Below are 23,525 nucleotides of genomic sequence, written 5' to 3'. Positions count from 1 at the left end.
GGCATGGATATGACAACACAAATGAGTAGTGATATGCCATTGCTATGTCATATGATCTTCTAACAATGGGTACATCCTTTAAAAGGATGAAAACACTTAATAACCTTTAGGATTGGACAAAACAAAAATCAAATAGATTTTTTCTTAACTAGAGAGTAAATCGTATATCATGCAAGGACTATATAGTTCAACTACACCATATAGAGTATAGAGTTATGTATATGCATTAAAAAAATAGAAGAGAATGAGTAGCATAGATCAATGTGAAAGAACTAGGTGGTGGAACTAAAAGGCATAAAAAATATAATAAAATTAATGATAAAACGATACAAGAAGGCAACTGGACAATGGGAGATACTGCAGACAAAAAACACTTTGGAATAGGATGGGTAGTTCTATACTTCTTTAGACATTATTGAAAGAATTTTTGGTGATTTAGAAGATGATGCATGACTAGTGTGGAGAGTTAGTGGTGGGTTCAAAAAAATAAAATGAATATGGTTTGACATGTCAACAATGCAAAAATATGGAAAAGTTTAAAAAGCATTGTTAAGCAACAACTTAACCTAAAAGCTTAAGTTGTTGGGCTATGGCCCAACAATGTTCAATCCTTAACAGTTCCCTGCATGTGCAGCCCAATTACCCGTGGAGAGATAAGGACATTATAAAAAATTCCTGTTAAAAATGGTATAGGATAATTTAAATAATACCTAGAACCATGGCTTTGGTACCATGTTAAGCAGCCACTTTACCTAAGAACTTAAGCTGTTAGATTGTTGGCCAACAATCTACATCAAGTTGTATAAAGGGACCAAAAAAGATACCAAAAAAAAAAAAGTGAAGCTAAACTTAGAGCATATAATAATTTATATACTAGACTAGCTACTAAAAAAGCGAAAGAAGGAACACATACCAGGTAACATCAAATTTATAAAAAAGGAGGACGATAGTGTTATAGTTTAGAAGAAGATATGAAAGGATTATATAGACAACCACAAACCAAGCCTTAAACCCCACTTGGTGGAGTCAACTACATGAATTATTTTTTGCCAATTCACACAATTGAGGACACTTTCCTCGGATAGCTTAAGAACTATTAAATCCTTCCTCACTATCTCATTCCATGTTATTTGTCTACCTGTACCTCTTCTAATACTAGGAACAATAACTAGCTCACTCCTCACTATTTCACTGTTTGGCTTGCGCTTCAAATGCCCAAACCATCAAAGCCTACCCTTCCTTATCTTCTATCGTTGCTATGCCCAACTTATTGCTAATACTTTCATTCTTTAATTTATCCTTTAATGTTATACCACTTATCCACTTTAGCTTTCACATTTTGGCAGCTTCTATTTTTTGGATATGTTGTTTCTTAGTTGCTCAACATTCTGATCCATATAGCATGGCTTGTCTTAGGGCCATCCTATATAACTTTCATTTTAACTTTAGTGGTATTCTACAATCACATAGCATCTCCGATGCACTTTTTCATTTTACCCCACCTACTTTAACTCTATGTATTACATCCTCTTTGATTTCTCCTTCCGCTTGCGTAATAGATCCAAAGTATCGAAATATGCTAGTACTATTAATTTCTCCTTCCGCTTGATTTTTGGTGTTTGCTTGGGGATTGTGAAAGAGATTTTTAGATCCAAATAAACTCCTTGAGGACTTTAGTGTACAATTAGCTAGTCCTATTGGGGGTTGAGGTGAGATTGGCTTTGAGTTCTAGAACATATTAGCAGAAAAAGGTTCAGAATGGACTAAAGAACTTCGTCTCTTCTATCTGTTGTGGGGCAGGGAAGGGAGTTGGGAAGCGAGAGAAATGAGTGAAATTATGAAGATTCTTACTTGGAATGCTAGAGGCTTTGGGGATTTTAGAAATAGTGGGTTAATCAAAGAGCTTTTACTTAGATATTCTTTTGATATTAATTTGATAAGCTTGAGATTGGAGATATGGAAGTTGTCAAAGGGATATGGGGACGTTGTAAAGATTGGGCTTTCAGACCTTCCTAGGGGTTAGCGGGTGGTATTCTAGTGTTGTGGGACACTTACTCTATTCTAGATTGGATAGTTTGGTTGGCTTCTTTTCTTTCTGTGTCTTTGTAGAAGTGAAAGGCTAGGGTCAATGGTCGGTGTTATTGGTGCATGGTCCTTCTAGAGCCCTTAAGAGTTATGTTTGGGATGAGCTTTACTATGTTTTTTTTGGATTTTGCACTCCTTATTGGATAGTGGGAGGTGATTTTAATGGTATGAGGTTTCCTCAAGATAAGAAGGGGAGAGATAGGGTTACTGCTACTATGCAGAATTTTAATCGATTTATTAGGGATTGTGGTTTGAGAGATCTTCCTCTAGATAATGCTAATTTCACAAGGTTGGTGGGAGGAGCTAGAGTGGTGGTAAGTAGGCTTGTCAGGTTCTTGTTTTGCACAAAGTGGGAGGATGAGTTCTTTCTCTCCCATTTTGTCTGACCTAGGCCTACTTTTGACCACTTTCCTATTATGATGAAATTGAGGAAGGTTTCATAGGGTCCCGCTTCTTTTAGGTTTGAAAAATGTGGTTGGATCATATGATTCTTCCTAACCACTGGTGAGGAATTCTTGGAGTGAGGATGTGGAGAGGGGTTGGAAAGGGTTTAGATTCTTGAAGAAATTGAAGAAGGTAAAAGTGAGGTTGAAAGAATGGAATAGGTGAGTGTTAGGATATTTAAGGTTTTTAGAAATGCTAGTATTTTAGGAGAGTTGGATGAACTAGATAGGAAGGAAGAAAATGTTACTCTCAGGGAGGGAGATAAAAAGGATATCTTTGAAGAATGAATTGGAGGAGTTCATTTTCAAAGAAATGAGAAGTTGGAGGTAGAAGACGGAAGATGGTGATTGTAATTCGAGATTTTTTCATAGGATAACTATTGGGAAAATGAGGAAGGATTTGATTGGGGAGTAGAAGAATGAATTGGAGGAGTTCATTTCCAAAGAAATGAGAAGTTGGAGGTAGAAGACGGAAGATGGTGATTGTAATTCGAGATTTTTTCATAGGATAACTATTGGGAAAATGAGGAAGAATTTGATTGGGGAGTAGGGCATGGGTAGGGAGGAGATTATCTTCGACCAAAGTCGAATTGCTTTTGAGATCACTGAGTTTTTTTTTTTTTTTTAATTTGTATTCTAAGGATGATAGTAGACCAACAATTGAAGGTTTTGATTGGGACCCTTTATTTGGTGCTAAGGTAGCTTGGTGGGAGAGACCTTAAGAGGAAGAGAATGTGAAGCCATGGTCTTTGGAATGGAGAGGGATAAAACTCCAAGGTCGAACATGTTCAATATGGCTTTCTTTCAAGATTGTTGGGAGGTGGTTAAGGGGGACTTGCTTAAGGTTTTTAATGTATTTAAAGATTTTAAATTAGAATATTAATTCCACTTCTATAACTCTAGTGCCAAAAAGATTAGATCCGTGAAGAATTCGGACTAGGGACCTAATTACTTTAGTTTCTTGTGTTTATAAAATCATCACCAAAGTTTTAGCTAATAGGTTGAGCAGTGCTTGGTAGGACTATCTCTAAGGCTCAGAGTGCATTTGTGGGTGCTAGACAAATTATGGATGCCATTTTGGTTTCTAGTGAGGTTGTGGGGGATGTATGGAGAAGGAAGAAGGGGCTCATTTTTATGTTAGAGTTTGAGTAAGGATATGGTGGTGGAGTGAGCTGGAATTTCTTGGATAAGATTTTTTCCGTAAGGGGCTTGGAGAGATATGGTGTCAATGAATAAGAGGATGCTTGCGTAATGTGAGCTACTCCCTTTTAGTGAATGGTCAACCTAAATCTTGGTTTAAGGCTATGGGAGGAATCAGGTAAGGTGACCCTCTCTCCCTGTTTTTGTTTGTTTAAGGGGCTGACATTTTGAGTATGTTGGCGGATAGGGCTGTGATAGAGGCTTATTGAAAGGGTTGGAGGTTGGGAGGGAGGGGGTGACGGTTTCACTCCTTCAGTTTGCTCTACTTCATTTTTTTAAAGGACCATAGACCCTCCTTTTTGAATATTTTGGGTGTTCTCCATATTTTTGAGAAGGTTTTTGGGCTTAAGATCAATATGGGGTAGAGTGGTATTGCGACTATTAATGTGCCTAACGAGAGGTTTAGGGAGTTTTCTTTGGAGTTGGGTTGTAGTGTTTTGGATTGACTGCTGATTTAGGAGTTCCTTTGGAGGGTAACCTAGATCTATTAGTTTTTGGGATCGTATTTTTGAAAGGGTTTCTAAGCACTTAAACTTTTGGAAGGGTGCTCATTTTTCCTTCGGTGGTGGATTGCTCTCGTGCAGGCTAGTTTTTCTAGTATTCCATTATGCTTTCTCTCTATTTTTAAGATTCATGTGGAGGTTGCTAGCAAAATTGAGAAAATAATGATGAATTTCTTGTTTAAGGGATTATTTGGTAAGTTGGGGAAGTGGTGTGCAAGTCAAAACAGGAGGGTGATTTAGGTCTTGGAAATTTGGTGTCTAAAAACATAGCTCTCTTAGCTAAGTGGATTTGGCGATTTCCACTAGAGAATTCTTCCTTGTGGCATAGAGTTGTAAAAAGTAAGTATGGATTGGAGGAGACTGGGTGGGATACTAATTTGTTATTTAGATGTTCTTCAGAGAGTCCATGAAAAGCTATCTTTCAGATTTATCCCCTTTTCATTTCCCATACTAAATTCCGGATGGATAGGGGTTGTAATATCTGTTTTTGGAAATACCCTTGGTTAGGGAATGTAGTTTTGTCCACCTCTTTTCCTCGCCTCTTTCGCTTGAGTTCAGGGCAGGATGACTCTATTTCTCTTCTTTTGTTGTTGATTTAGGTGGTCCTTTACCTTCTTGGGATTTTTATTTTGGAAGGTCGTTGAATGATAGGGAGTTGGTAGAGTTATTTTTTGCCGGTCTTGTTGAATAACTGCGCTTTTCTTTGGAGGAGGATCAGGTTTTGGTCTTTGGATCCTTTGGGGGTTTATTGTTGCAAATCTTTGTGAATTTCTGACTAGATCTAATTCTTCTTTTCCTCTTTATAAATCCATATGGAAGGCCAAAGTCCCCTCTAAAATCAAGGCTTTTATTTGGTTGGTTGCACTTGATAGAATTAATATCAATAAATTGTATCAGATCAAGAGACCTTTCAAGGCTCCTTGTCCAGATGTTTTTTTACTTTGTTTGAACTGTTCAGAATCTGCATTGCATCTTTTTGTGCATTGTGATTATGCTTGGAGGGTATGGAATAAGTTATTTGGTTTGTGCAGCAAATGTTTGGTGAGTTTTGGTAGCAAAAAGGAAAGAGCAACGCTTTGGAAATGTGATTTCTTTGCAATATTTTGGGGGCTGTGGATTGATTGTAATGCATGCATTTTTTCAGGAAAGAAATCATATTTTCTGGTTTGGGAGAAAATACATGATTTGACATCTCTTTGGTGTGCGGGTCATGGGAATTTTAAGGGGGTGTGCTTTTTTTTATATTTATTGCAGGCGGCGTTATTTGTTGAATTGTTAAATGTCGCTGGTTTTATTTGTTCTTTTTAGTTTTCGGCTTTTTCTCTGCCTTTTGTTTGGATTTTCTTCAGCCTTTGCTAAAGGAATGCCTTATTCTCCTGGTTGTTCATTCTTTATCTTTGGATAACATTCTTCTTGTACCATAAAAAAAAATTGACCATCAAATTTAATCTTTTCTCCAATATTCCTCTTACCACGATTGAAATTAACCTAGAACCACGCCGGATCATTTTCCTATGTTATTGGAATCTAGGAAAGTGTCTTGGGGACCCACCCCTTTTAGGCTTGAGGAGATGTGGTCATGGTCTTAAATTTTCACAAAATTGTTGAAATTTTTGTTGCAATTTCTGGTTTCCGTCACCCTTGAAATTGAAATGGCAATCAGTTTCCGTCTTGCATAATTTCCATCAAAATCTAACCAAATCATCTGAAATTTATTGAAACCTCAAAATTTTAGTGAAACTTGATGAAATTTTAACTATGCAATGAAATTTCCTCGAAAGTCAAATGAGTGTTTTAAGATTGGAGTGAAATTTCTCTCTTAATTTATTTTGTTTATTTTTATCGAAATAAACGATTATTACAGGTGCTTTCAAAATTATATGAAAAAATAAACTTACAACAACATTTTATTTAACCATTCATGTCTAAATTATCACTATTGTATAATAAATTATATTTATATGATTTATAAATTTCATTTGTATTAACTAAATATGTTTAATGCACATTATCTTACAAATATGTTTGATACACATACTATATTATAACTTTCCCACCTCATAGACAACATTGATGTATTTAACTTGTAATATATTTGTCCTAAAACTTACACCATTATGTCTATTAACCATTTCTAAAGTTTCATAGAGAATTCCTTACTTTACTATTGATTTCTGTTATTCTTTCAAATCAAAATCAAAATTGACATTGAAATAGGAATTTCTGCCGAAATTTCCATACTTTTGGAGCTTCAAAATTTGAGTCGAAATTGAAACTTAAGACCTTGGATGTTAGACAATGGCTCCTTTCAATCCTTGGTTAGTGATTCATGAAGCGAGGATGTGGAAAGGGGTTGGGAGGGGTTTAGATTTATGAATCAGTTGAAGAGGTTGGGATTAAAGGGTCTACTGTTCTAGGAGATTCAAGAGAGTTAGAAAGGAAGGAGTGACCCTTTTGAGGGAGGAAGAGGCGGAAAATATTTTTCTAAAAAATGAAGTGGAAGAGCTTATCTTTAAGGAAATGAGAAGGTGGAGGCAAAACAGTGGGTTAGAGATGGAGATTATAATTCTAAATTTTTCCATAGGATGGCTAATGGAAAAATGAGAAAGACTTTGATAAGAGAGATGGAGGTGGATGGTGGGGTTATTGTCATGGACTCTAGTAGAATTGCTTTGGAGATAACTGATTTTTATTTTAATCTTTATTTTGAGGAGGATAAGAGTAGATCAATGGTGGAAGATTAGAGTGTTATCCTTTCTTTGTTGATAAGATAGTCTGGTTAGAGTGACCTTTTGAGGAATTGGAAGTTAGGGCTATAGTTTTTGGAATGGAGAGGGATAAAGCTCCTGGGCCAGATGGTTTTAATTTAGCTTTTTGAAGAATGACCTTATGAAGGTTTTTAATGATTTCTATTGGAATGGGGTCCTCAGTAAGAGTATTAATTCTACTTTTCTCACTTTGGTGCCAAAGAAAAATAGATCCTTCAAGATTTCTGATTATAGATCGACTAGCTTAGTTTCTAGTGTTTATAAAGTAATCACTAAAGTGCTAGCTAACAGGTTAAGTGTGGTGCTTGATGGGACTATTTCCAAGGGTCAGAGTGCTTTTGTGTGGGGAATACAGATGATTGCGAATGAAATTGTTGAGGATATTAGGAGGAGGAAGGAGAAGGGGCTTGTTTTGAAGTTGGATTTTGAAAAATTTTATGATAGAGTGAGCTAGAATTTTTTGGATAAGATTTTAGTAAGGGAGGGGTTTGGAGAAAGATGGCGTAAATGGAAGAAAGGTTGTATGTCTAATGTAAATTTTGCGGTGATAGTAAATGGTGAGCCTAAATCTTGGTTTAAGGCCAGGAGGGGGATTGGACAAGGGGATCCTCTTTCTCCATTTTTTGTTTGTGTTAGTGGCAGATGTTTTGAGTAGGTTGGTTGATAGGCCCGTGGATAGAGGTTTAGTGAAAGGTCTTAAAGTGGGCAGGGAGGATATTATGGTGTCAGACCTTCAATTTGCAGATGATACTATCTTTTTTCTAGATGACCATTTGCCTTTTGTTCTAAATATAGTGGGACTTCTTCAAATTTTTGGAAGGGTCTTGTGGTTGAAGATTAAAATGGGAAAGAGTGGAATCGTGACTATTAAGTTGTTGACATGCCTGTAGAAAGTGCTAGGGAATTAGCCTTGGAAGTTGGTTGTGCTGAGTTAGGGTGGCCAATGTCCTATTTAGGGGTTCCATTGGGGGCAATGCTAGAGTAGCTAGTTTTTGGGATCCAGTGGTGGTGATAGTGTCCAAGAATTTAGACATGTGGAAGGGAGCCCTTTTTCTTTCAAAGGGAAGATTACTCTAATTCAGGCTTGTCTTTCTAGTATTTCATTGTATTTTCTCTTTTTTCTTAAAAAAATTCCAATGGGAGTGGCTTGTAAGATTGAGAGAATTACGAGAGATTTCTTTATGATTAGGGGTAGGGTGTTTTAAGGATCATTTAGTGAATTGGGAAGTGGTGTTTAGGTTTAAGAGAGAGGGTGGTTTGGGTCTTGGAGATTTGGTGTCTAAAAACAAGACCCTTGTGGCTTATTGGCTTTGGCGGTTCCCATTAGAGGTTTCCTCCTTGTGGGATAGAGTTATCAAAAGTAAATTTGGACTAGATGGGAATGGGTGGGATATTAATTTGGGTTCTAGATGTTCTTCGGAAAACCCATGGAAAACTATTTTACCAGATTTACCCTTTTTTAATTCCCTGTACCAAAACTGTATGGGTAAGGGTTGCAACATTCATTTTTGGAAAGATATTTGGTTGGGGAATGTTGTTTTGGCCACCCCTTTTCCTGGTTTATTTCATTTGAACTTAGTTCAAAATGATCCCATTTCTTCTTTTATTGTAGATTCAGCTGGTCCTTTACCTTCTTAGGATTTTCGCTTTTGGAAATCCTTTGAATGATAGGGAAGCTATTGAGTTATCTTCTTTGTTGGTTATGTTGAATAATTGTAGGGTATCTTCCGAAGATGATAGCCAATCTTGGTTGTTGGATTCTTCAGGTGTTTATTCTTGTAAATCTTTCCATGAATTCTTGTTTGGTACCAATTTCTCCTTTTCACTCTACAAAGTTATCTGGAAGGTCAAAATCCCCACTAAAAGCAAAGCATTTCGTCTGTTGGCTGTGCTTAATAGGGTAAATACGAATGACTTGTTGCAGATTAGGAGACCTTTAAAGGCTCTCTCTACTGATATATCTATGCTTTGTTTTGATTGTTCAGGATCTGTTTCACATCTTTTCTTGCATTTTTGATTTTGCATGGAAGGTTTGGAACAAGCTATTCAATTATTTTGGAGCAAGCTGTGTTTGTTGAAGGACGGTAGAGGAGTTCTTGGCAATATCTTTTATGGGGTTTGGTAAGAAGAAAGAAGGAATTGCATTATGGAATTATGCTTTATTTGCAGTCTTTTGGGGTTTGTGGAAGGAACGTAACTTGCACATATTGTCCGGGGAAGAAGTTATATATTTGCTGGGTTGGGAAAAGGTTCATCTTATGGCTTCTTTATGGTGTGTGGGCGATGGAAATTTCAGTCAGATGTGTTTTCCAGATGTTCAGCATGATTTACAGTCCCTTCTTAGGGTGTGCTGATTTTCTTTCACTGCCTTTGACATTTCGTGATTTTTTTTTTTCCTGGGGATTCTCAGATTTCATTTCAATGAACATGCTAGATCATAACAGAAGGGCCTCCATTATGTAGTTTTTCTCTGAATAAATGAGAGAGAGAGAGAGAGAGAGAGAGAGAGGGCAGGTGGTCTCTTCTCAAGGGCCATTGAAAGTCACGCTCCTCTTGTGGAGGTACTAATGTCAGAATCCAGTTCGTTGTCATATGGACTGTAGTTAGTGAATCCGCCCGGAGAAACAAGGTGAGGATTCTAAACCTTGTGCTTGCTGGCTCTTTCTTAGCCTTTAAACCCATCGCCTATAGAGAATAGAAGAATGGCTTACCTAGATCTCTCGTATTCTATCTGCCTGCAGCACCACGCATGGGAGTTCCATTTCTTGTAGTTGAGGAGCCTACCCTCCCAAGGGTCGGGGATGAGGATACTTCTGATGGATCAAGGAGATGTCTTCTGTCCGGATTGTACATTTTTTCTCTATCTAATGAGTTTCCTTTTCTATCAAAAAAAATTATGGATAAATTGGATTTAAAATGTGTGATGATGGTGGAATTGAAGTGTGCTTTGCTGGGAGTAAGTACAAAGCAAAGAAGGGTCAGAGGGAGCTTGCAAATTTAAAGTGCTTGGTGAATTATGACATTAATGGGAAGGGATTGAAAAGGGGTTTTCTTGGTAAGGAGTACTTTTTGTTTTTTGTTTTTTTTTTTTTTCGTTTTGTTTCTGTTTTTAATTTTTTTCAGGTGTACCTGTTGTCCCTTTACGTTGTAACTTCTCTTTCTCAATCCAATATACTTTTTTTTTTTTTAATGTTTTTTTAAAAAAAAATAGAGTTTAGAGCTCAAAACATGGAAATATGCCAATATATATAAAGATTGTGTGCACTTGGAAAAATTTCACAGCCATTACACCCACTTCCTGTTATGCAACATCCTCTACTCCCACTTCCTGCTACACTCATTACCGTTACATTATGCTATCCACTACTGCTATTAAAAACCATGAGTAGAACTCTAAAAGACAAAGTGAGGAATGAACACATCCGTGGGAATGTAGGTGTAGCTCCTGTACAAGAAAAGATGAGAAAGGCAGTTAAGATGGTGTTGGCACTTGCGATATAGACCAAGTAACTTTTGTAGCTGTAGTAAGGATTTGGTAGCACTCTGGAGGATATTACCCTAGATTCTGCAAAAAAGCGGAAGAGGATTCTTGTAGCCAATCCCACTTAGTGAGACATAAGATTTGGTCGATGTACTATTACTCCCAGAATTTACCTGCTATTGCCCTTTTCTAGATGAATACTTTTGGAATTTAAAACAGTGCATTATAAATCTGCAACTTGGAGAAGATAATAATGTTGGGAAAGATTTCATAGATGCAGTTAGTATACATTACTTGTACCTCTAATAGGCGGCCTTATGTTTTAATCTTATGTTGTACTTTTAGTGGTTTGAACATGGAACTAATTCCTAAAAAATTGTCATTTTTTAAAAGCTCAAAATGATGCAAATTCTAGTCACTTGAGCCTGTTTCCCATTCTTTTGTTCAGATGTAGCACTTGTCACATCTCTAAGGGATGGAATGAATCTCGTCAGCTATGAGTTTGTGGCATGCCAAGATTCAAAGAAGGGTGTTCTCATTCTTAGCGAGGTAATTATCAATGCCGTGAAATCAAGTTCATGCTTTTAATTGTTTTTTGCAAATTTATTTATTTATTATTTATTATTTTTTATTTTTATTTTTTCTGTTTCTAATGGCTTCTATGCTAGTTGATAAAGAAGAGGGAGGAGAGGGATTGTCAGGGGATTATAAGAGATAGTTTACACAGAGTTTTATAGATGATTTTCCCCCTAGTTGTCCTTAGCTTTGGAAATAATTCTCTTTCCTTTCATTTTCTTTTCTTTTATTTATTTTTATTTGTTTATTTTTTAGGCACGGGGGGAGGGGAGGTTTCATTCGAAGATGCAGTTTATTACCTAATATCATGAATCCATGATCTTATGAAAATACTATTATAGTTTAATAGTTAAAAAATGATATTCCACAACTGAACATAATTATGTCTGATGTATAGACCCAAATTTCTGTTAGCAAGCTCTAGATGAATGTATATATGTCTGAGTTCAAAAAAAATAATTCTGGCTAATAAATTTATGCACTATGATGATTGTTATTTTCCATGCAATTTATGCACAAAATTTTTTAGCCGAAGTAGGTCTTGTGATTTTTTCCCTTAGTTTTGTTTTTTTGCTACAGATTATTTTTCTTTGTGGGGCGGCTTGCTTGTGTTGTCCATGGCTGTTTGGAAACATTTGAATTTTTTCTTAATATTTTACTTTTTTTATGAGAAAATAAAATTCGGATCTCTTCTATTAATATATATATTTATTGAATCTCATAACTTCTAAATGCTAATGATAAACATAAGGTTTGGCTATATGTTCTTGTTTATTTACCATAAGATATTGTAATATTCATTCTTCTCTCTTAACAAGGATGCAAAAAATTGCTAATACTTCCCTTCTTTGCTCCAAGAACCTAACAGTTTTCCATTTTAGATAATCCTTCCCATTGTTTTTCTAGTTAATCTGTTAATTTATGTTCTGACTGCATTTTTCTGTGATTAAATAGGGATCAGAATGACCATAAAATTGTTCCCCTCTTTTAGTTTCATAAGGAAAAGTTGTGGGTGTTTGGTTAGACCACCATTGATTATGGATTGATGTTATCATTTGTTTTGCCTTTTGATATTCTCTCATGGTTAAAAATGTTCTGCAGTTATTTGTTGCAATGGTTTTCCTCATCTTCATGCAATGTTGTTGTCTTTAATCTTTATCAACTTCAGGACAATTCTTCAAAGTATTTATCTTTTTTTTTTTTTTTAATGAACTTCTCCTTTCTTTTTCACATGCAGTTTGCAGGTGCTGCACAGTCTCTGGGTGCCGGAGCGATCCTAGTAAACCCCTGGAACATCACTGAAGTTGCTGCCTCAATTGGCCAAGCTTTAGATATGTCAGATGAGGAAAGAGAGAAGAGACACCGGCTCAACTTTGCGCATGTGAAAACCCATACTGCTCAAGAATGGGCCGAAACTTTTGTAAGGTACATATTAGTTACTGTTGAAGAATTTGGTAAGGAAGACCTCACAATGACAGGTCTCTCCCGCTATTTATAATATACGTCAACTACATTACAATGACCACATTACCTTTACTAACTCATGCTTACTAGCATAGTAATAACACAACAATAACACTAAATAACTAGAGTAACTAGCAGCACTCCCCCCTAAGCTGAAGCATAGATATGATGTACTCGGTGCTCCTAGCTTGTTACGATCTAACCTGAGCACCTCACAAGGCTTTTGTGCATAAGCAAGTTGGAATTTGTACTTCATGATTCGTTGTAATGAACTTATGTCCAAGTTTTTGTCAAACAAAGTGACAATTTTTTGTTCGCTCGTGGAAGATTGGGATGGAGGCAGTGAGTAGCAGCTTTATTATTACACATCAACTCCATAGGCCGAGAATATGAAAAACCAAGCTCTTCTAACATGTTTTTTTAGCCAAATAAGCTCACATGTAGTGTGGGCCATGGCCCAATACTTGTAACTCGATACTCAGTCAAGCCACCCAAGTTTGTTTCTTACTTTTCTAAGATACTAAGTTACCACCAACAAAAATACAATACCCAGTTGTGGATTGGTGATGCAGCTCAATTTGCATCTATATATCCCTGAGCTTAAGTGTGACCCCACAATATTGATATAAGAGACCTCCCTTAGTTGCACCTTTGAGGTATCTCAAGAGATAAATAATTGCATCTGTGTGACTTGTTCTGGAAGAATCAAGAAATTGGCTCCCGCCACTTGTTGCGAAATATTGATCAAGTCAAGTGATGGTGAAATAGTTCAACTTTTTAGCGAGCTTCTAATATCTTTCGGGTCAGCCAACAAATCACCCACATGTGGCACTAACTTTCTTATGGGATCCATGGGTGCACTAATAGGTTTGGATCCCAACAACCTCATCTAAAAGTTCTAAAAGAAAAATATTAGATCTGGATACTTCTATACCTAAGAAGTATTTCAATGGCATTAAATCCATGGTTTGAAATTAGGCTGTACAAAATGCTCCAAATGCTGGATGAAAATAAGCAGAATCCTACCATCCATATACATAATGAGCAAAATCCTACTAGAAGTAGTATGGCAATAAAATATAGAGTGATCTACTACTGAAGACCAAACTCAAGTACTGTGGCACTCAATTGGTCAAATCATATTGTATAAGGATTTCTCAAGTTGACACACTAATTGTGACACTCCTTGAGCAACAAACCCAAGTAGTTGCTCCATGTAGAGTGTTGAATAATTGGGTAAAATGGAAGACCTTATCACATTGATAGGCCTCTCCCTCTATTTATAATATCTCAAGCACAAACCAATGACTGCAATACCCTTCCTAACTCTCACCTTTTAACATAACACTAACACACTAATAATGATAAAATGAAAAAAATAATCGTCAACACTCCCCCTCAAGCTGGAGCATATGATATGTAGTTTGTTACAAATGAATTTAACACAAGCACCCCTGCAAAAGCTTTACTTAAATCAGCAAATTGCAGATCAAACTTCACTTGAGTGGTGGTAATGAGCTTCTGCACAAGTTTTTCCCTAAAAAAGTGGCAATCAACTTTAATATGTTTTGTCCACTCATAGAAGACCCTTGTTGGAGGCAATATAAATGGCAGCTTGATTATCACACATCACTTCCATAAACTATGAATGTGGAATACCCAGTTCTTACAACATGTTCTTCAGCCAAACAAGTTCACGTATAGCGTGAATCATAGCCCTATACTTTGGCTCAACATTTAATCTGGTCACCATAGTTTATTTCTTATTTCTTCAAGAAACCAAATTACCACCAACAAAGATACAGTACCCAGTCATGGATCTTCTATTAGAAGGTGATCGAGCCTGATCTGCATTAGTATATCCTTGATTATGAGTAATCTCGATCCTGATATAAGAGACATCACTTGGGTGCACCTTTGAGATATCTCAAGATGCGAATTACTGCATCCCAATGACTTGTTCTTAAAGAATCAAGAAACTGATTCACAGTACTTGTTGCAAAAGATATATCTGGTCGAGTGACCATGAGATCATTAATCTTTCTGACAAGTCTTCGGTGCTGTCTTGGGTTAGCCAACAAATCAACCATATCTAGCACTAACTATTAGGATATAGTGTATCAACGGGTTTGGATCCCAAAATCCTAGTCTCATCTAAAAGATCAAGAACATCTTCCTCTCTGGAAAAACGGTTCCCATGCGAGATCTTGATACTTCTATACCCAAGAAGTACTTAAATGGTCCCAAATCCTTGGTTTGAAATTTAGTTTGCGAAAAAATGCTTTAGGCTCTGTATACCTTGGTCACCATCATTAGTAATCACAATATTATCCACATACACAATAAGCAGAATCCTTTCGGATGGAGCATAATGATAAAATATAGAATGATCTACTACACCGTTGAAAGTCAAACTCAACTACTACAACACTAAATCCACCAAGCCATGCCTTGGGAGATTGTTTTAAATGGTATAATGACTTCTTGATCCGACATGCTAAGCCTTACTCCCTTTGAGCAACAAATCTAGGTGGTTGTTCCATATAGACCTCCTACTAAAAATCACCGTAGGAAAGTATTCTTCACATCTAACTAATGTAGAGGCTAATGATAGGTGGTGCCTAAGGAGATGAACAAATGTATTGAGACAAGTTTGGTGACAGGGGAGAATGTGTCTAAATGGTCCAAACCATACACTTGAGTATCCCTTAGCAACAAGGCAGGCCTTCAATGAAGCCATGGAACCATCAAGATTGACCTTCACGGTATACACGCAATGGCAACCATATGCTTATTAGGAGAAAGAGATATCAACCCCCAAGTATCATTATCTTGTAGTGCATGCATCTCCATTATCATTGCATTCTTCCACCTAAATGGGGATAGGGCTTCAAATCTCTGAAGATAAAGAACTAACGAAATAATAGTATGAAGTGATAGGAAATCATAACAAACAAAACTAGAGATTGGATGTTAGGTACAAGTTCGTTTACCTTTTCAAACAGCAATAGGAGGATCAACCCCTTGGAAAGTAGGATTATCTGATGAGGGAACTAGTGGCGTAGAAGTGGAAGTTGGAAGAGGCTATCCTCCCTTGAGTCGCCATGTGTACACTCACAAATTTGGATGATCAAAGCGATGAGGACTCAAACTGGATGAAGATGTAGGAGGATTGGGTGGAGAAAATACGTTAGGATCAAGAAGGCTAAGCAGAGTAAGGGACTTGTCAAGGTCAACAAAACTCAAAGAATCAAAATGGTATGTTGTAGACTGAAAAAAAAAGGTGACATCAGCAGAGACAAAGAATCAATGTAAAGCAGGGCCATAACATCGATATCCTTTTTAAGTGTAGGAAAGCCAAAAAAATAAGTTTGATAGCACAAGGATCCAACTTCTCCTTTCCTGAATTTAATTGATGAATAAAGGACACACAATCGAATATAAGACGAGGAAGAGAGAACAAAAAGGCCTTAGGGAATATTATTGAATGTGGGATTTTACCACCACTTAGGAAGGCATTCTTCACATCTAACTGATGCAAAGGCCAACAGCACATGGTGGCTAAGGAGGCAAACAAATGAACTAAGGTAAGTTTAGCAACTAGGGAATATGTGTCAAAAGAACCCAAACCGTCCGTTGAAGCATATCCGTTAGCAGCAAAATGGCCCTTAAAATGAGTCAGGGAACCATCTGGATTAACTTTCATGATATACCCCCAGCGACAACCAACCATAGACTTATCATGAAGAAGAAGTACTAGTTTTTAAGTGTCATTTTTTTTATATTGCATGCATCTATTCAACACCATTGCAGTCCTCCACCTAGAGGACTTCAAAAATAATTTTTGGAAGAGCGATAGAAGATAGAGTACTAACAAAACAACAATATGAAAATAACAAAAGAGCGTAGCAAACAAAATTAGAAATTGAATGTTGGGTACAAGTACATTTACCTTTCCAAACAGCAATAGGAAGATCAACATTTTGGGGAATAAGATCATCAAACGAGGGAACTAGAGGCTTAGAAGTAGAAGCTAGGGGAGGCTTTCGTCCCTTGGGTTACAATCGTGTGTAAACCTGAAAATTAGGATGATCCAAGCCATGAGAAGGACTCAAATTGGAAAGGGAACTAGAGGCTTAGTAGCAGAAGTTGGAGGAGGCTATCGTCCCTTGGGTCGCTGCTACGTAGAAACCTGCAAAATAGGATGATCCAAGCCACAAGAAGGACTCAAATTGGATGGAGGACAATGTAGTGATAATAGGTTAGGATCTAGAAGGCTATGCAAAGGGAGGGATTCATCAAAGTCAACTAGACTCAAGGAATCAAAATAGTGGTGTTAACTCAAATAAGGTGACATAAGGTGAGAACGAAAAAACAATGTAAAGTAGGGCTATAACATCAATATATCTTTTGAGTACAAGAGAAACTTAAAAAAATACATTTGATAGCACAAAGGTCTAATTTATCCTTTCTTGGGCGTAAGTAACAAAAAAAAATGGGACAAAACCAGATATACAAAGTGGAAGTGAGAATAAAGGAGCCTTTGGGAAGAATAATTGGATGTGGGATTTTATCACCAAGGATAGAGGATTGCATTTATTGATGACAGAGCAAGCAATGAGCATGACCATGGTCTTAAATTTCCTCGAAATTGTCGAAATTTCCGTCATAATTTCCAACTTCCATCACCCTTGAAATCGAAATGGCAGTTGATTTCTGTCTTGCATAATTTCCATCAAAATCTCAACAAATCATTCAAAAATTATCGAAATCTCGAAATTTTAACTATACGTTGAAATTTTGTCAGAATTCAAATGAGAAATTAAGGAGTGAATGGAAATTTCTATCCTAATTTATTTTATCTTTACAAAAGATTATTACAAGTACTTTTGAAATTATATGAAAAAATAAACTTACAGTAACATTTTATTTAACCCTTTATGTCTAAATTATCATTATTTGTATAATAAATAATATTTAAATGATTTATGAATTTCATTTGTATTAATTGAATATGTTTAATGTACATTGTCTTATAAATATGTTTGATACACATACTATTTTACAACTTTTCCACCTTATACAAAACATAGATGTATTTAATTTGCAATATATTAGTCCTAAAACTTATATTATTATGTTTGTTAACCATTTCTAAAGTTTCACAAAGAATTCCATGTTTTACTACTAATTTCTTTTTTTATTTCAAATTGAAATCGAAATTGACATCAAAATTGAAATTTAAGTCGAAATTTCTATACTTTTGGAGCTTCGAAATTTGAGTCGAAATTGAAATTTAAGACCTTGAGCATGGCATCACTCAAAAAATTTTGGGGACATTTGATATAATAGGGTATGAATGGCTTTTAGAATGTGTCAAATATTTAGTTTTGCAATTCCGTGGAGTGTGGGCAGAAGATGATTGATGGATGATTCTAGGTTTAGGTACTAAGGTTGTCCTTAGCATTATCATTACGAAGTATACTGGTACATGAAATTGAGTCTTTATTTGATAACAGAATGCACAAAAGATACTTAACAACTAAGAATGATCTTTCGTTAAATCATCCTAGAGTAGTCATCAATAAATGTCACAGAGTATCGAAACAGCAACTTTGATGTGACACAACTAGTACCCCTTGAAAGGTTGACTGCCCATCTATTGAATCAGAAGGCAAAGGAACACAATGGTGCTCTCCCAATTGACAAAACTCACACTCAAGATTAGACACAAAACTCAAAGTAAGAACTAACAGTTTCAACTTGTCGAATGGAGGATAACAAGGCCATAATTGATTTGAAGTGGTGTAGTAGTAGCACCACAAGCAATAGGAGGAGAGAGAGACTAATAGTAGTATAGTACTCAAGTCCACTAGCCTCATGTTCTGTGTCAATCGTCTTCCTCCCCATTTGATCCTAAATAACTATAGAATCAGGAAAGAAGCTTAAGGAACAAGTTAGTGACTTTGTAATTTTACTAACAAACATGAAATTAATGGGCAACTTAGGAATGTACAAAGTAGAGGAAAGAGAGTTTCAGAGAGTTAGGATTTCTTGTTCCTATCCCCCCAACCTTAGCAGTGGAACCAAGGGTAACTCATGGTAGATTTTTAGAATACTAAGCGGAAGAAAAGAACTTGGTTACACTTGTCATATGGTCACTAGCAGCAAAATTGATAACCCAAAGACTAGCTGGAGAGATACTAGACGACATACAGGCTGTAGGATTACCTTTCAAAGCAAAAGATGCAATGTGGTGAGATGCTTGTCACGCTCTCAGATACTATAGGAACCTTGGATACTCCTTCTTTGAGACAGTTATAACATGTTGTTCACCAATGCCTGAATTAGTGACTAACGTGGGAAACATACTTTTGGGATTTGGGGATTCTTTCCCAACACACAACCTCGATTATGGCATCAAATCTGAAACACAGCAAACAATAAACTTTTGGGATTCGTGGACTCCATCCCAACACACAATCTTTGACAACCAGAGCAAACCACAAATACATGATGAATGTTTAAGCTTGATATGCACGGTTGGCCCACAGCCTAACAGCTTAAGCTTTTAGGTAAAGTGGTAATATAACATGGTATAAGAGTTGGTTACAAGGAGGTCCTCGGTTCTAGTCTCGTTGCCTGTGTTTATTGTGTGGTGTTTAAAAAATTATTAGATTCCCTATAATGGATGATGTCTATCATATTTTATCTCTGCAAGTGCTACCAGGCTGCCTGTGCGGGTGAGTGTTAAAGCTTGATATGCATTGTTGGTCCACAACTTAGCAGCTTAAGTTTTTAGGTAAAGTAGTAATCTAACAATGAACAAGATAAACAAATGGAAAAATCACAAACACGGCACATACCATTGTTTTAGGCCGTATTGAACTCAGAAAACATTGACAAACAGCTTCGACTAGTGCCAAACAATCATTCCTGCAGTGCCACACATGAGCAACTAAAAGGTGAAATCTTTGGGAAAAAATCATCATTGAAAACTCAGTAATTGTTTATAGAGGGAGGGATTTAAACAGTATAGGATCAAATCAGGCCAAAAACATGCCTGTATGAAGCTTCACGTACTGGCGAGTGGGGTCTCAGCTCTGCCTGCCTTGACCTACACATGAGGTAGCATGGGCTCAGCTCTGGCAATGGGATTTCAGTGTTGGGCAGATCAGCAGTATCGCTGGGTGATAAGATGTTGTTTTGAAAAATATAAAGGGGTTTTGTGGTCCTAGTCCAGGGAATTTCCAGCAATTGTTGTGGCTTCTGGCAGCTGCTGGCTGGTTTTCAGGCCTACGGTGGGGCTGACAATTCTCCTGCAATGTTAGACATGCAGTGGATGTAGGGTTTTAGGCTACGGTTTGATGGTGGCTGTGACAATTAAGGTTTAGGTCTCAGATCCATGCTCTAATACCATGCTAAAGAAATTGTGTAAATTGGAAGATCTAATCACAATGACATGTCTCTCCTTTTATTTATAATGTATACCTAGTGGTCCTAATCACATGCTTCCACTTCCTCGCACAAAACTCTTCCAAGCCTCCTTAACTGTATCCACTTCTACTTCACCAAATAAAGAAAAAACAGAATGAATCATCTACACATCCTCAACCTAGAATGGGTAAGGTCCCACCTAACCAAAGTAAAATCAGGCACTAAAGGACAATGATCTAACTAACATCACTCAAGGGAGTACCTCCTGGATTAAAAACATTCTCCTGCTTTGTAGGGTAACAATGGAGGTGGCAAAACGGGTTGACAGGTCGAGTTTGGGCGGGTCGCAAACGAGTGGAGGTTAAACGGGTTCGGGTTCAAGTTTATCTGTTTATTAACGGGTGAATAATCTATAAACCAAAACCCATTTAATAAACGGATCATAAATGGGTACCCATTAAACACCTGTTTAAAAATATAATTTGTTTGTTTTAATTTTTTTCTTTAGTATTTTATCAAAACTGACTTAAATTTTTTTATTAAAAAAAATCACTTTAAAAGGGAAAAAAAAAGCCTAAAAGTGGACAGCCCAAAGGCCAAAGTGCCTAAAAGCGGAAAAAAAAAAATGTAAGTGGGCCACCCGACGAGTACTTGACCCAAACTTGTCCAACCCATTTATTAAACAGGTTGGGTTCAAGTTGACCCATTTATAAGCGGGTCACCTCCTCCCAAATCCAAATTCAGTCTAAACGGGCAGGTGACAAGTCACCCTTTGAGTTTTGACTCATTTTGCCAACCCTAGGTAACCAGAACCTATCAGTCCAAGGGCAATAGACACTCATCCTGCAACAAGCCAAGTAAATTCCACATTCAATATAGGGTAACACATAAAAGAATTCCTCCCACAAGAACCCCCTAAGCCTTATGTAATGAGGCCAATATATAGATGCAACCACAACTTTTCAGGCTACTATGATAGGGGAGGAACCTCTCCAATTCTCCAAAATGCTTATCCCCAAATTGGGGAGGAGATTTAGAGGGAAAGATAGCAGTATGTAGTTTTGCGTGTTCTTTTATCTGCCCTCCAAAGTCCCAAAAACAAAATAGTGCGACCACCAGTATTGTACTTTCTCTCCATGCCCCTTTCCTTCCCCTAAAAATTTTCATTAAAGGCTACTAGCTCCCATTGCATCCCAAATTTGTTTATTTGGGTCACAGTAAATTAAAGTAACTTTATTATTTTCCCAAGTAAAACAGAAAATGTTGTGTTTCTATTTTCTTGGTTTACATTTTCATGACTATAATTAGATATTGATTGTTTTTTTGTAGTGAATTGAATGATACTGTTGTTGAAGCTCAGCTAAGGATAAGCCGAGTTCCACCTGAACTTCCTGTTGAAGATGCAAAAGAGCGTTATTTGCAGTCAAATAACCGACTACTCATACTGGTATGCCTGTTTCCCTTGGAAACCTATGAAATTGGCCAAATGGCAGTTTCAGCTTGCTAAGAAATGTTGTTAAATTTTTTAATTGGACAAATCTATTTTTAGGGTAGACTATTGAATAAACTTGCATTATATAAAGAACCTGCGGGTAATAGTTGTTAATTTTTAGGTACCCACTTGATTTTGTAGCACAAGGTGTTGATCATAGCCAACTTGTTGAATGCATTATGTAATGATCAGAGAGATAGATCTGTACTTTGATTAGTTGAGCACTTAACCTCGCATATTTTCTTAATTTCTGGGATATCCTTACATAATTTATTCCATCCAAAAACCAAAACAATGGTATTTTCCTCTAAACTCCCAAAATGCCTAGACTGCTCAATTTTCATACAAGTACGATTTGCTGTACAAGGTGCAGAAACTGGATCTGATGTTTGGCATGCCCTAATTAGGAGCAACAACTGGTGCATATTGAGAACGTGAGAACATTGACTTGGCAAATTGCATAGTAGCTAGAACACCGCCAAAATTTCTGTTCATAGGCCAACATACTATATATTGGATCAATTATTCATTGTGAATAATTCACATGCAAAATAGTGCGATATTAGATTGATGGTTGCCTGGTATGCCTCTTAATTTCCTTACAGATTATCAAGGTCCAAGTTCGTTTCCTTCATCAGAATAATTTTAACCAGTTTTCTCAACTTTTAGGACATTCAAGTGGGAAGAGCTATCTAGTATGGCTGCATCTGCGAATTAGACACAATTTGTGCTGATATTTTCAAATTCAAAATTCTAATGCAAAGTGCTTCTTGCATACTTTGTCACTAATTTAAGCCCTAAGCGCAATCTGCGTTTGCCTTGTGAATTTTATCTTAGGGCATGTCACATACATGCTAGTTTAATGGTTTGATGGAGCATTGGATTGAGCCAATTTTAGAGTTTAAGTATACTAGTTGTCAAAGGGAAAAAGAAGTTTTCTTAAGGATGAGATTGCGTTTTAATGCTTTTCTATTTGTAAGGGATCTAGAAACAATAATCACACAAGCAAAATAAGCACACAAAATAAGAACACCAGATTTACGTGGTTCGGTCTAATCTAACCTACGTCCACGGAGCACACTGAATATACCATAACCTGGGAGAAAAACAAGAGGAGGAGACACACACTCAACTCAACTCTTCTCACACTTTTCTCTCTCTCACCTTCAGCACTCTCACACTCCTCGCTCACTCACTTTACTATATTCACATTCACGTACAATTGCTTCATTATATAGCTATATTGAATGGGTAGGAAAGAAAGGGAGTAATTGGGATATTTAATGGGTTATTTTAGCACACGGGCATTATCATTCCAGCGCATGAAAGCTGGTTCCTCCGCGGCTCATTTTCATCTACAACTCATCCTCTTCAAGGTCATTTAATTTTCCGTTTCCATTTAATCCGTTTCCATTTCAGCTCAACACTATTGACTTAATTAACCAAAGCATGTCATTGTTCTACAATTTTCTAAAGTTTCCTTTCTCTTGTTTTTCAAGGACCTCAACACGAGGAAGATGAATGGTTGCAGTTAAGGAACATGATGGTCACTATTATCTTAGTAGTCATTTGCCCACTGCTTTTGTGAATCTTGATTAGTGTTTATGTCTACAATAAATAATCGTTTTTTCCTTCTTTTGAGTTGGTTTATTGTTTGTGGATCTCTTATTTTGAGTTAGTTGATCGAGGATGACTTGACTATTCTTCACAAAAGATCATTCTAAAATTTTCTTTGTTCTTCACTTGTTCTATGAAGAGATTGAAGCACCATTTGGTTGCTCTATTTGTATCTTTTGACCTAAAAACATGCTACGATTGAAAGATACCCCATCTTTTTGTGCTTCACATAGGAATTATTCATCAAAAATCAATAACAACAACAACTAACAAACCTTAAGTCCTGCTATGTGTGGTCGGTTACGTGAATCCTTTTTTCGCTAATTCAAACGATCGATGGAATTTTCTTCACCTAACTTGAGAGCCATTAAATCCATCCTCGCTACATCATTCCAATATTTTAAGTCTACCCTTCCTCGTTTAATACCATTTACAATGACTAGCCGCCTCCTCCTTACT

General features: G+C 36.7%; 1 protein-coding gene across 2 annotated transcripts in view; it reads left to right on the top strand.

Moving 5' to 3' along the window:
* The window catches only part of LOC131157124 (alpha,alpha-trehalose-phosphate synthase [UDP-forming] 1), a 73,554-nt gene that overhangs the window by 37,463 nt on the left and 12,566 nt on the right, over nucleotides 1-23,525 (top strand). For both annotated transcript variants that reach the window (XM_058111034.1, XM_058111026.1), the window contains 3 exons: nucleotides 10,929-11,029; nucleotides 12,294-12,481; nucleotides 21,287-21,404. In XM_058111034.1, coding sequence (XP_057967017.1) covers nucleotides 10,929-11,029; nucleotides 12,294-12,481; nucleotides 21,287-21,404 — 407 coding nt within the window. The remainder of the gene's footprint in view (nucleotides 1-10,928; nucleotides 11,030-12,293; nucleotides 12,482-21,286; nucleotides 21,405-23,525) is intronic.

The sequence above is a fragment of the Malania oleifera genome, chromosome 1 (assembly GCF_029873635.1).
Source record: "Malania oleifera isolate guangnan ecotype guangnan chromosome 1, ASM2987363v1, whole genome shotgun sequence".
Classification (NCBI taxonomy): Eukaryota; Viridiplantae; Streptophyta; class Magnoliopsida; order Santalales; family Ximeniaceae; genus Malania; species Malania oleifera.
Note: the sequence above shows the minus strand (reverse complement) of the source record. Positions and strands in the feature narration are given on the sequence as shown.